At 59.8% G+C, this 12,056-nt stretch overlaps 1 protein-coding gene across 3 annotated transcripts in view; it reads right to left on the bottom strand.

The window, feature by feature from the left end:
- The window catches only part of ADAMTS13 (ADAM metallopeptidase with thrombospondin type 1 motif 13), a 31,601-nt gene that overhangs the window by 8,191 nt on the left and 11,354 nt on the right, over positions 1 to 12,056 (bottom strand). For all 3 annotated transcript variants that reach the window (XM_046671157.1, XM_046671166.1, XM_046671169.1), the window contains exons 12-23: positions 11,229 to 11,380; positions 11,051 to 11,114; positions 9,230 to 9,356; positions 8,590 to 8,738; positions 8,101 to 8,221; positions 7,370 to 7,450; positions 6,118 to 6,299; positions 3,634 to 3,769; positions 3,424 to 3,553; positions 2,558 to 2,740; positions 1,392 to 1,575; positions 623 to 743 (exon numbers count right to left, since the gene is read on the bottom strand). In XM_046671157.1, coding sequence (XP_046527113.1) covers positions 623 to 743; positions 1,392 to 1,575; positions 2,558 to 2,740; positions 3,424 to 3,553; positions 3,634 to 3,769; positions 6,118 to 6,299; positions 7,370 to 7,450; positions 8,101 to 8,221; positions 8,590 to 8,738; positions 9,230 to 9,356; positions 11,051 to 11,114; positions 11,229 to 11,380 — 1,630 coding nt within the window. The remainder of the gene's footprint in view (positions 1 to 622; positions 744 to 1,391; positions 1,576 to 2,557; positions 2,741 to 3,423; positions 3,554 to 3,633; positions 3,770 to 6,117; positions 6,300 to 7,369; positions 7,451 to 8,100; positions 8,222 to 8,589; positions 8,739 to 9,229; positions 9,357 to 11,050; positions 11,115 to 11,228; positions 11,381 to 12,056) is intronic.

Below are 12,056 nucleotides of genomic sequence, written 5' to 3'. Positions count from 1 at the left end.
CAGTACATAGTTGTATATTCTAGTCGTGAGTGCCTCTGGTTGTGCTAGATACAAAGTACCTGCCACATGGTAGGTGCCCAACAAGTGGCAGCTGCTATTGCTTACTGAAGGGCATTGTAAGAACTGCTATATGAAAAGCTCTTACCGTGTTTATCATAAAGATCTTGCTGGGGCCAGTTTCCCCGCCTCTCTCCTTTAGGAGTATCCTCGAAAGAAATCTCTGGTCTCAATTCTAAACATGCCTAAGTCTTACTGAGCAAGTGGTTAGGATTTTAGTTTAAGAACACTGTGTATCTTAAAATTAGTTTTGTTTCTCTTTGGCCACTAGGAAGCTTAGAGCTAAGTTTGGGGCCCATCTCCCACAGCTTTTCTAAACCCTGAGAAATTCACTCCTGGGCCCACTATTGCTGGGTTTTATGATCTCTTCCTATCTTTCAGACAATCAATGAACACATATACGTGGCTGTCTGCACCTTGTTCCAATCTCCTTGTGTACTACGTCATGCTCTTGTGTCATTTGGGTTTTTGTAAGCCACCTCAAATGCTTTCTAGAACTGGGCAAAATGCTGGCAGGGAAGAGGCAGCTCACGAGCGCTGGCCTCAGGAGCATCGGGGGCCTCACCTCGACCACAGGAGACGGAGCAAGTTCCCGCCAGGGGCATCCACACGTGTGCAATGTGAGCCTCCAGCCTGGCACTGCCTGATGGGGATGCAGCCTCCTCTCCTGGAGCCTGAGGGTCCAGCTGCAGCGGGCAAGCAACAAGCTAGTGGGTCTGGGCTTCCCACCTCCAGGCCACTGAGCACCTGCCCTCCACCACCACCCAGCCCAGTCTCTTCAGGAGAGAGCAGAAGTGGTCACCAGCACCCCAAAGGCTGCCCCTCCCTGCTGCTCTTCTCTGGGGAGACTCACTTCCCAGCCCCCAGCAGAAGCCCCCACCACATGCCCCACCTTGGCCTCTGCATCAGCATGACTGGTCACTGTGGGACAGGGCTGGGAGCTGGGGCTCAGGAGCCGGATTTGCAGGCATGCTTGGCCCTGCAGTCCCCACCAGCCACGAGAGGACAGAGCTTCCCAGCACCTTTGTCTGAAAACAACGGCACGCAGCCTCAGAGCCCCCGATGCCAGGCAGGAGTGTGGCCGTGTTTCTCTGCGCAGCACAGAACTGGCAGCATTCTAACACGGCCTGGCTCGCCAGCAGGATGGGGCTTCCCAAGAGGCCCTGAGCTGTTTCTAAGTTTGTCCTCTGACCAGCAGGATCCCACAGAGAGCAGCCCTGCACAAGGACAGTCTTCTTGCTCTGGCCAGGAGGCCAAAGGGAACCAGTGCTCTTCATTCTCCTGGCCAGATAAGGACCCAATAGCCCGGCCTCCCTGGTGCCCAGGACACTCACATGGCCCCAGGTGGGAGGACAGGCCATGGCCACACAGGGCTTGAGGGTAGGTAGCTTCTCATCCGGGGAGCAGGGCCCAGCAGTCGCTGGCACCTCCAGGCCATCTGCCCCCGGCACGCATGTCATGTTCTGTGCAGCCCGTTCTGCTCCACAGGACGATGAGCACGCGTTGGACTCCTCCCACCTGAGGACGGCAAAGGACAGCCATCATGCCCTGCCTGTGCCATCGGGCTGTGGGTGCAGCTTAGCTCCTGGGGCAGGGAGGCAGCAGACCTGCTCCCCAATATCCAAGAGCCCAAAGAGGGTCCCCAAAAGAAGCAAAACCCAGGGGCCTTTCCCTGAAGCTCTGGGTGGAGTGCTGCCAGCACGCCCCGTGACACCCGGGGTGTAGTGACACAGCCCGACCCCTGTTCTCCAGAGGCAGAGGTGAGCCTTCAACCAGATAACGACATCATTCTGCACAACCTAGCAGGTGCTGAGAAACAGGTGCCAGGTGCAATCAGACCACCCAGGTCAGTGGTGGCAAATGGGTTTCATGCGTGTGTCAACCCTGAGAGGCAGTGACTGCCTGGAGTGAGGTGTTCAGAAGGATTCTGAGGCAGGATCAGGCAGCAGTGGGAAAGAGTGGTGATTCCCACCTCTGCCACGAACACGAGAGGGGAAAAGGAGCCTGGAGCCACACGCGGGCCACCAGGGACCTAGGCCAACCCCCTCCCCACTGGACAGATCACAAAACTGGGCCCAGAGAGGGAGGGGACTTTTCCTGGTCCCCCAGCCAGTGAGTGGCAAGTCAGAATGATAGGTGGCTTGTCAGCTCAGATGCTAAGGGGATGAGAGGCACCGTGGAAATAACATCAGTAATGATAAAGTGACATTATTGCTTTATATTCCTGGGTTCACTTGGTCCTCAGCCTCTCCATGAACAGGGACCCCGAAGTTCAAAGAGGGAAATGGCCAGCCCAGGGTCTCTGGATAGTGACATTCATAATGCTGGGCCACTGCTGCCTGTCACTCAGGATGGTAGGGCCAAGCCAGAGGCCTTGGCAAGAAGGGACACTCAGCAGTGGCAGGGTTCAGTGCAGCGACAAGCTCTGCCAGGGAGACTCTGCCCGGATCTGGCCCGGGATGGGTCCCGCCCCGCCCCACCGCACCCTCCCTGTGCTCACCTGGGAGGGCAGGGCTGGGAGTTACAGGTTTCCACCAGCTCTGGCTGCAGGGCTAGCGCTCTGCACTGGGCCAGGGGCAATGTCCTCAGGAGGCCGCCCTGGGCCTCCACGCAGCGCACTGCCCGCTCCCGCAGACCTCCCCCACAGGAGGCGCTGCAGGGGCCAAAGTCTCCAGCTGCCCAGCTGAGGAGGAAAGGAACAGAGCATTGGGCCCCTGGCCTGGTGCCCTGGCTGGCCTGGGGGAACAGGGTGGAAAGCAGGCAGATCGTCCAGGCAACTGGATTTCCTGGGTTGGGCTAGGCCGGTGTCCCTTCAGGTACCTAGACACTGTGCAGGTACAGCCAGCCCAGCCCTCCAGCTCTCCAGGTGTCCCCAGGCTTCACGTGAGCTTGAGGACACCTGTACAAAAGTGCTGGTAAGTGGATGCCCCAGCCCTGAACCCAGCAAGGACGGCCTTGTCCCTAACGTTACCCTCCTGCCAACCACCCGGGCCAGGGGCTGGCGAGGCCCAGGTGCTTTCTGTCGCTGCCTCCCTGAGTCTCCCCACAAGCTCCTGGGCAGGGCAATCACGTCCCCTTGGCAGTGACCCACTGAGCTCAGAGAGGGCAAGTCAGCCTGTGGATAAGGCACAGCAGGTATGGGTCACACAAGGCTGCCACTGTCACCCATGTCTGCCCGAGTCTCAGTGTCTTTACCTGCTAAATGGGGACACTGACAAAACCCACCTCACAGGGCAGTTTCCAGGAGTCAACGAGAGAATGCCCAGAAGCTGCCTCGCCCAGCCCATGCTATGTGGCCCCCATGAACTAGGGTGAGAGCCCGGCAGCTACTGTTGACCCCCCCTGGGAGCCATAGATGGCACTCACTACGGGGGGCAGGGCTTGGGGGCACAGGATTCCTGCCATGCCGCTGGCTGCCGGCTCCCTCCGCAGTGGGCAGGCTCCACCCACTCGTTCCTGGCCTGGTCCAGACAGCCGTAGGTCACCCAGCGCAGCCCTGGGAGGAAAGAGGGAGGCTAGACCACCTCCGTGCAGGAGGCAAGCCCTGCCTCGGGCGGGCCCTGCCTGGGACCTCACCTGCCCCACAGCTCACCGAGCAGGCCCCCCGCACGGCGGCCCATGCCCAGGCCTGCCGCTGCTTAGGCTGGAAGTAGGAGAAGGTGATGTCTGGGCGGGTGAGTTCGCCATACTCCTCACCGTAGCGCCTGTAAACCTGTAGGACACAGACAGTGGGCTCCGGTCACTGTCACAGCCACCTCCCCCAGGAAGCCTTCAGCTTTTCATTCCTCCATTTCTAAATTCTTTCGCTCAGCAAGCAATCAGCGATACCGACCCCATGCTAGGTTCTGGGGACAGCACATCCAACGGGACACTGTCCCAGCCTCCAGGAGCTCACAGTGGGTGGGGTAGGGTGGGGTGGTAGTGGCAGATAAGTGCAGGGATGGCAATCTGCACAGGGCATTACGAGAGCAGAGAAGCACCCCTGAACTGACCAGGGGTGGGGCAGGTCAGGGAGGGGCTCCTGGAGGCAAGGGCAGAGGTGAGAGAAGGGGCGCTCCAGCAGAGGGAGCCCAGGCAAGGGCCTGGGAGCGAGACCAGCAAAGCCTGTGCTTCTGGAGCAAGAGATGAGGCGTGAGGGGTCAGCAGGAAGGGGCTGGATCAGAAGGGACTGGCGGCCTGGGCTGGACCCCGAGAGCACGGAAGTTAAGGAAGGGTGTTTGCAGGGCAGCCTGGGCCTGTTCGCCCTTCAGGAGGGTCACTGGGTCCTGTGCCCAAGGCCAGCCCCAGGAGGAGGCCCCTGAGGTCCCAGGGTAAGTGGCACCCAGCACCTGCCCCCATGACACCACATCTAGCTGCCCATCGCAGTCCTCTGCTAAAATGGGGATTCTCGAGTCCCCTCCCTACCAGGGCAGGTCCTGATTCAGTGGCTCTGAGAGGACCCAGGAATCTGTATTTTATACACACCGCAAAGGATGCCGACAGAGCTGCTCAGCAGCCAGCATTTGGGAACAGTGCTCCCAGGAGTGGGGACGTGGGTGAACTGGGCCACATGGGGAGTCTGGGAAGAGGTGCACCGCTCACAGGGGGCTCGCTCTGGCCTGGCCTGGCCTTCTGGGGGAGCCCCTGCTGTCTCCCCCAGCTGCAGTGGCAGAGGGTGGGGCTGACGGACCACAATCAGGGGCTGCCGAGACTGGGGCCCCTCCCAAAGGTTCCCAAGGGCTGTTTCAACCGATACTAATTTCCATCCACCCCTCTAAGCGCCTCTATCAGCAAAGCACAGATGGGGACACAGGTCGACGGGCTCACAGCTCGGAGGACGCGCTCGACAATGGCTACCTGTGCTCCCGTTTACCTCCACCCCAAAGACACACTGAGAGCCAACATCCACTCAGGGCTTCCTCTCTGCCCGGGACTGCTGCCAATAATGCACAGCACACGCCTCAACTCCTGAAACCTGCCCAGAGCCCTAGGAGGAGGAGTGCCATCCCGTCCCCATCCTACAGACGCAGAGACTGAGGCACAGGAGGGGACGCACGCACAGCCATCAGTGGCATAGTCAGCATGAGAACATGGGCAATATAGCATCCTTGCAGGAGGAGGGCCACAACCGGCAGGGAACATTCAAGTTCCAGGTTTGGCCTCATGGTGTTCGTCCCTTTGTCCCCAAACTTTCCCACCATTAGGATGGGGTATCCCCAATCCTCTGGGGGCTTCCGAGATCCAAGCCAGCATGCACTCGGTTTTTGGAGCAGTGGCCACATTTCATGGCACATGTACGGGGCACCACACACTCTGCCAAGTGCTTAACGTACATTACTTGTAAAATAATGAATCTCCACAGTAACTTTATGATGTAGCTATACTTAGTCCCGTTTTGCAGATGGGGAAACTGAGGCTCTGAAAGGTTAAGTCCCTTGCCCAGTTTCCACCAGAGCCAGGACTCGAACTCCAGTCCACCTGAGTGCCTAGCCCGGGCTCTGGATCCCGGCATCACCCTGCCTCCAGCTCCTGGACCACCACTGCCCTTGGAGGGACGCCTCCATGGTGGGTCTCCAATCTGGGGGTCAGCCCAACCAGCCTCCCCCACTGTCTCATACCCCACACCCTCCTTCTGCCAGGCCTGACATAGGCCCCATCCCAAATCCACTCTGCCGGGAGCCCCTCAGTAGGCCCCTGGGGCCCCAGGAGGAACCCAGAACTCCTCACATTACCAGCAAGGTCCTTCAAGGTCTGTCTTGGTCAGGGGGGTCTCCTTCCTTATCTCTCCTCATCACCCCTCCTGTGCACTGTTCCCTCAAGATGCGTCCCTCCCTGCTTGGCCTGGCAGCATTAGTTCATCTCAGACCCCAGCCCCATCGCCCCTTTCCTGGGGAAGCCCCCTGACCCCTGCCCAGGGTTCTCCCTCTCACCCACTCTCAGAACTCCAGGGACCCCTGTGGGCTCCACACACAGGTTCCTTAGCAACGCCCCCATGACTGCAGAGCGGATAAGTATCTGAACACGTGCACTGATGAACACCAGGAGGAGTCCCTGCTGGCTCCTCCAGGCCCTCCTGGTCACCTGGATCTCCATGTCTTCCTGGGTGGGTCCCCGGATGCGGATCTCCTCCCGGCGGGGCAGCCGGTCCTCAGTGAGGGTCACTTTGTACTCGACACGGCTGTCCTCCAGGAGGGAGGGGTAGGTGGTGCTGGGAGAGATGCTCGAATTCCCGGCCACGACGTAGCGCCCTCGGATCCTCACTGCTGTGGGGGGAGCAAGGCCCGTCAGCACGGCGGGGCGCCACCCCTCGCACCCTCAGAGGGCGGGTGCCACCCCCTTGTACAGAAGAGGTCTTGGTTTAAGGGACAGAGTGGAGGCGACAACTAGCCAGCGGGATGTAATCTTTACCACCACATCCACGACTCCCCTCCCCGGGGTCCCCAGGCCTCCCTGGGGAGCAGGTCCTCCTGCTGTCTCGGTCGGGCGGGCTCTGCAGCGAGCAAGGCGCACCCTCCAAGATGCACACAGACATCTGACTATAGAAGCCTTCCCCATGGGGGTGGCTCAGCACCTCCTCCTGGAACCTGGTGAGTGCTGTGGACCTGCTGCCCTCACCAAGAGCACTCACACCAGCGCTACAGGCAGCTTCGGGGGCTCGCAGACCCCAGGGAAGCCCCCCACGTCAGACTCAAAGGTCAGGTGTGGATGCCCCCTGGAAATAAAGACCCACTGTGGCACTGTAGTAAAGAAGTTGGCCTTGCCCAAAGACAGGCCTGGGCTTTGCCCTCGGCTTCAGGCTTCCAGGAGGGAACCTGTGTCACAGCTGATGGGAGTGTCTTTGTTTAGGGTGGGGGCTGGCCACACTGGGAATTTAGGGTGTGATTTAGGGTGTGGGCTTTGGGTCATGGGGCATCAGTCAACCTGAGACTGAGGGCATCCACGTGAGCGATCAATCCGCCCATCCATCCATCACGCCTACGTATCGAAGCCCCAGCAAAAACCAGACCCTGGACCCACATGAGCTCCCTGATTGGCAACGCTCCCTTCGTATTGCCACATTTCGGTGCTGGACGCAGGACCCTCCCCAACTCTGCCCTAGGCATCTCTTCTCGGGCTGGTTTGATCCTGCTTCCTTCCCCTGTAATGAGCTGTGACGGGGAGAGGAACAGCTCTCAGAGTTCCCAGGCCTCCTCGTGAATCACCGTTTAACCAACGGTGGTTTTGGAAACTCCAGAACTCGCAGCTGGTGTCAGAGGTGGGGGCATCTTGGGGGCTGTGTCCTCAACCTTCGTGGCTTGGCTACCTCCAGGTGGGTGTCCTCTGGCCAACTCACCCAAGTGCGTGAAGAGAGGCCTCTGATTGGCGACGTATATACTGGTCAGGTTGGGGGTAACTGTCAGGAAGGTGACGTACTCTAGAGGAAGCAGAGGAGGGGGCGGTCTCAGGTCACCTACGTCCCAGTCAGAGGGAGCAGATTTCAGCTGTACAGAAAACAGGGCCTCAACACCTAAAGCCCACAGTGCAATGGGGCTGCCTCAGGCAGCAGTGACTCCACTGTCACAGGGGGCAATCAATGCCAGGCTGGAGGGTCATCTTGAGGGCGCCACGCTAGCCAGGGGAAGGGACCAGACCCAAGGTTCTCAGCACAGTGTGGGGCCCACCAGAGGGAGGTGGGACTCAACTCCTCGACTGACCCGCTAAGCACCAACTTTGCAAATTACTTGACCTCTTTCATAATTAGATCAAAGTGAAAGATTTTCCCAGTACAACCTCCCTCCTGAGGATTCCTGAAGCAGAAGAGGAGAGACCAGAACACTTTGCATCACAGCTACAGTGAGCAACTGTGAGCGCTGCCCCACCATCCAAGGTAGCCTCGGCACCAGAATCTGAGCCTGTGTGGAGAGGCTGCAAAGTGGAGGATGGAGGCTGAGGCCCACTCCGAGGGCCCGGGGCCAAGCGAGCACAAGGCCTTGCTGGCCTGGGCAGCCCGCAGCATGGCTCTGGGCTGCCGAGTGCCTTGAAGGCTGAGGGAGCCTGGCCCTCCACCCCAAGGGAGGCCCCTACCTCTGGCTCTCCCGGCCGTGAAGGAGCCACTCTGTCGGCTGCACGTGCTGTTGTCCCCTCCACACACCTGGCACACGTCTCGCACCTGCTGGGAGTCCATCCTGCCATCACAGCCGAACGTCTGTGCAAAGGGGAATGGCAAGTGAGACCCGTGCAGGTGTCACTGGAGGGTGCTGGCCCACTGACACCCACACCTCTGAGGCTCTGAGAGTCACAGAGCAGACCCGGTGCATTTCTGCAGCATCTGACGTCTACGCCGGAAACAAGCTTCAATGACTTGCCCAAGGTCACAGCACAGCTCTTCCCTCCCAGCTGACTTCAAGGTCGGCCCTGTGTCCTGGCATCACCCCGGGCAGACTCTGCTGCAGCTTCATGGGTGCCAGCACCCAAAGACCCCCCAGGAGGCCCCTTTGCATCTTGGCTTCTGATGGGACAGGCCTCAGGGCCACAGTGGATGGGAGGGCACCTCCACTGCCCACACACACCTACCCTGCAGTGGCCCGACACACACAGGCTCAGGGTCCCGTCCTCCTGCCAGCCGCTTGGCACACATCGGGTCCCATCCAGGAAACTGTCCCCACGCCTCACAATGAAGCTCTCGCCAACAGCCCGGCACATGTGTCTGCACAGAGCATCCCCTGGGAAGGCAGAGGGACAAGGGAGCCTGATGCAAGGGTGGCAGGATGTACGGAGGGCGGTGACCCTGTGAATGTGATCCAAGTGGCCCCTCACCCCACCAGTGCCATCTAGCTTCACTGTCTGCATTTGGGGCCAGAGTTTCTATTGCCACCTGTCCTGCCTCCTGAGTGGTCATCATGTCTTGATCTAATAAATGCCACTGAACTATGACCAAGGAGCACACTCGGTGCTTCCCCTGCATCATCGCACTGAATCCTCCCAACAACCTGAGCAGAGACACTGCTCTTATCTCCCTTTCACAGACGGGAAAACCAAGACTCAGACCTGCTACGTGTGGCTAAGCCAGGAAGTGATCCCTTGTCTGCCTGACGCAGAGCCCACACCTGAGCCCTGCTCCCCACAGCGTCGGAGAGGCAGTGAGCCGGCCCCCGTCAACTCTTCCCACCCGAGGTCTCCAGGGCCTGGCTGCCCTCCACACTCCAGGCCCCACCTTGGCTGTACCGTGCAGCGGCGTCCCAGCGGTAGAAGGACGTGCCGCCCGGGGAGAGGGACAGCGGCTTCCCGTTGGTCTCAGCGCACTGCTCTGACATGAACTCCAGCTGGGTCTTCTTGCAGGCCTGGCCAGGAGGGGGCAGAGGACAGGCACGGGAGGACCCTGGAGCGGGGGCCTGGGGCAGGAGACCCCGGGACAGGGGGCCCGGGTTGAGGGGCCCTTGTGACTAGGAAACAGCCAGGCACCCTGCAGTGTGAGCGTTAAGACGTGGGCTTGAGCCCAGCTCCTGACCGCATCTTAGTCCCCTGTTCTGTGAAGTGGGGGTGTCAGGAGCCTCTCTCTGCTGGTGGGAGAATTCTAGGAGAACTTGTAAGGAAGTGGGCAGGGCTGACCACCCAGCAATGAAGAGGAAAACAGGGCAAAGAGCACTGCTCGTGGAGCCAGAGGCCCGGACTTCAGCCAACAAGACAGATGACGTGTATTCCCTGGGCATGTGCCTCCAGGGGTGGGTCGTGAGAAAGGTCGTAGCAGCCAAGAGTCTCTTTGCACTGCAGTCCGAGAGGAAAGGATTGGAGCGGACCCGCTAAGCACGGACAGGGACCGCGGCTGCCTCCATGCAGGCCTGCCCCCCACCCTGCGCCCTGTGAGCCCGGGTCCCCCAGAGGAGGACTCTCGGGGGGTCTGCCCAGAGAAGGCGGGGAGGGAAGGTCTCAGCACATGCAGGTTTTAACTCAACGTCAAAGGAATCAGTCTGCCGTTTCCACTATGACGGCCATGGTCAAAAACACGGACAATAAGTGTGAGAGATGATGCGGAGGAGCTGGGACCCTCACCCACCGCTGGTGGGAGTGCGAGAGGGTTCAGCTGCTGTGGGAAATGGTCTGGAGGTTCCTCAAAGAGTTAAATACAGAATTACCATGTGGTCCGGCAGGTCCACTTCTAGGTATACACCCAAGAGAACGGAAGCAGCACCCAAACAAGTCCACGTACACACGGGCTCATAGCAGCTCTGGTCACAAGAACCAAAAGGCAGAAACCACCCAAATGTCTGCCAGTGGACGACAGTTGAACAACATGTGGTCCATCCATACGAGGGAACGTCACTCAGCCATAAGAAGGAATGGAGCACTGACACATGCTACAACGCGTCTGTGCTGAGCCTCAAAAACACGATGCTGAGTGAAAGAAGCCAGATGCAAAAGGCCACATATTGCATGATTCCACTTATCTGAAATGCCCAGAATAGGCAAATCCATCGAGACAGAAAGTACACTTGTGGTTGCCCAAGGCTGAGGGGCGGGGGAGTGGGAGCAATGCTTAATGGCTCCGGGGTTTTCCTTTGGGGTGATGGAAATGTTTTGGAACTAGACAGAGGTGGTGGTTACACAATATTGTGAATATCCTAAATGCCACTGAATCGCACACTTTAAAATGGCTGATTTTATGCTATGTGAATTTCACCTGAATTTATAACTAAAAGCCCTGCTCATGGTTTGCAGGAGAGGACCTTATGCTGGGGAAGGAGGGAGGGAGGGGGTTCTCATGCAGAGATGTGCAGCCTGGCTTCCCCACTCAGGCACCCCGGGTGGGGGGCAGTGTCACACAGCGGGGGTAGTGGAACACTTCAGGGTCACTGCTGTCAGCAGGAGGACCACCCTGGCGCACGCACTGTGGTCCCAGCGTAGGTGTCAGTGGCACCCCCGTCACTCTCACAAGCGCCCTGGTGTGAGGCACAGTCGCAGTCGCCTGGTTCTTCAGCTCCCCCAGGGCCGCCAACCTGCCCCTCTCGCCCTGCCCCTGCCCGAGAAGCAGGCCTACCTGAGTGTTGCACATCTCCGCCTGGAGGTCAGCACCGACGCAGGCACGCCCACCAAAGGCAGGTCTGAAAAGCCCACGAGACACAAGGGGTGGGAGATGACCCACTGCCCCCCAACCAGGGAATGTGGGGCCAGCCACCCTCCCTGATGGGGAGAATGGGGCTTGCTCCGTGCCGTACCTGGGGTTGTTACACTGTCGCCTCCTGGTGACTACACCTCCTCCACAGGAGCGGGAGCAAGGGCTGGGGAGACCCCAGCCAGACCAGTGCCCGTGCACGGCCCCCACAGGACTCAGCTCCGCGAGCGAGCGGCAGTGACCCTTGGAGCACCACTGCGAGGGAAGGACAGCAAAACTCCTACAATCATAGGACCCCACACCCACGGGTACCTCACACCCACAGGCACCCAACACCCAGGGGTAACCCACACCCAGGGGCACCCCACACCCACGAGCACCCCACACTCATGAGGACCCACACTCACGGGCACACCACACCCATGCGCACCTCACACCCAAGGCACCCCACACCCACACGCACCCCAAAACCACCGGCACCCCACAGCCACAGGCACCCTGCACCCATGGGCACCCCCCCACACACACAGGCACCCCCCACATACAGGGCACCTCTCACACACACAGGCACCCCACACACACAGGATACCCCACACCCACAGGCACCCCAACCCACAGGGCATCCCCCACACACATAGGTATCCTACACCCACAGGGCATCCCCCACAACCACAGGCACCTCATACCTACAGGCACTGCATACACACAGGGCACCCCACACACACAGGCACTCCACACACACAGGGCACCCCACACCCACAGGCACCCCACACACACACAGGCACTCCACACACACAGGCACCCCACATCCACAGGGACCCCACACACACAGGGCACCCCACACCCGCAGGCACCCCACACCCACAGGCACCCCCCCCACACACAGGGTACCCACACACACACAAGCACCCCACAACACCCAGGGTACCCA

Source organism: Equus quagga, chromosome 1 (assembly GCF_021613505.1).
Source record: "Equus quagga isolate Etosha38 chromosome 1, UCLA_HA_Equagga_1.0, whole genome shotgun sequence".
In the NCBI taxonomy this organism is placed as follows: Eukaryota; Metazoa; Chordata; class Mammalia; order Perissodactyla; family Equidae; genus Equus; species Equus quagga.
This window is presented reverse-complemented; position numbering and strand designations above follow the sequence as displayed.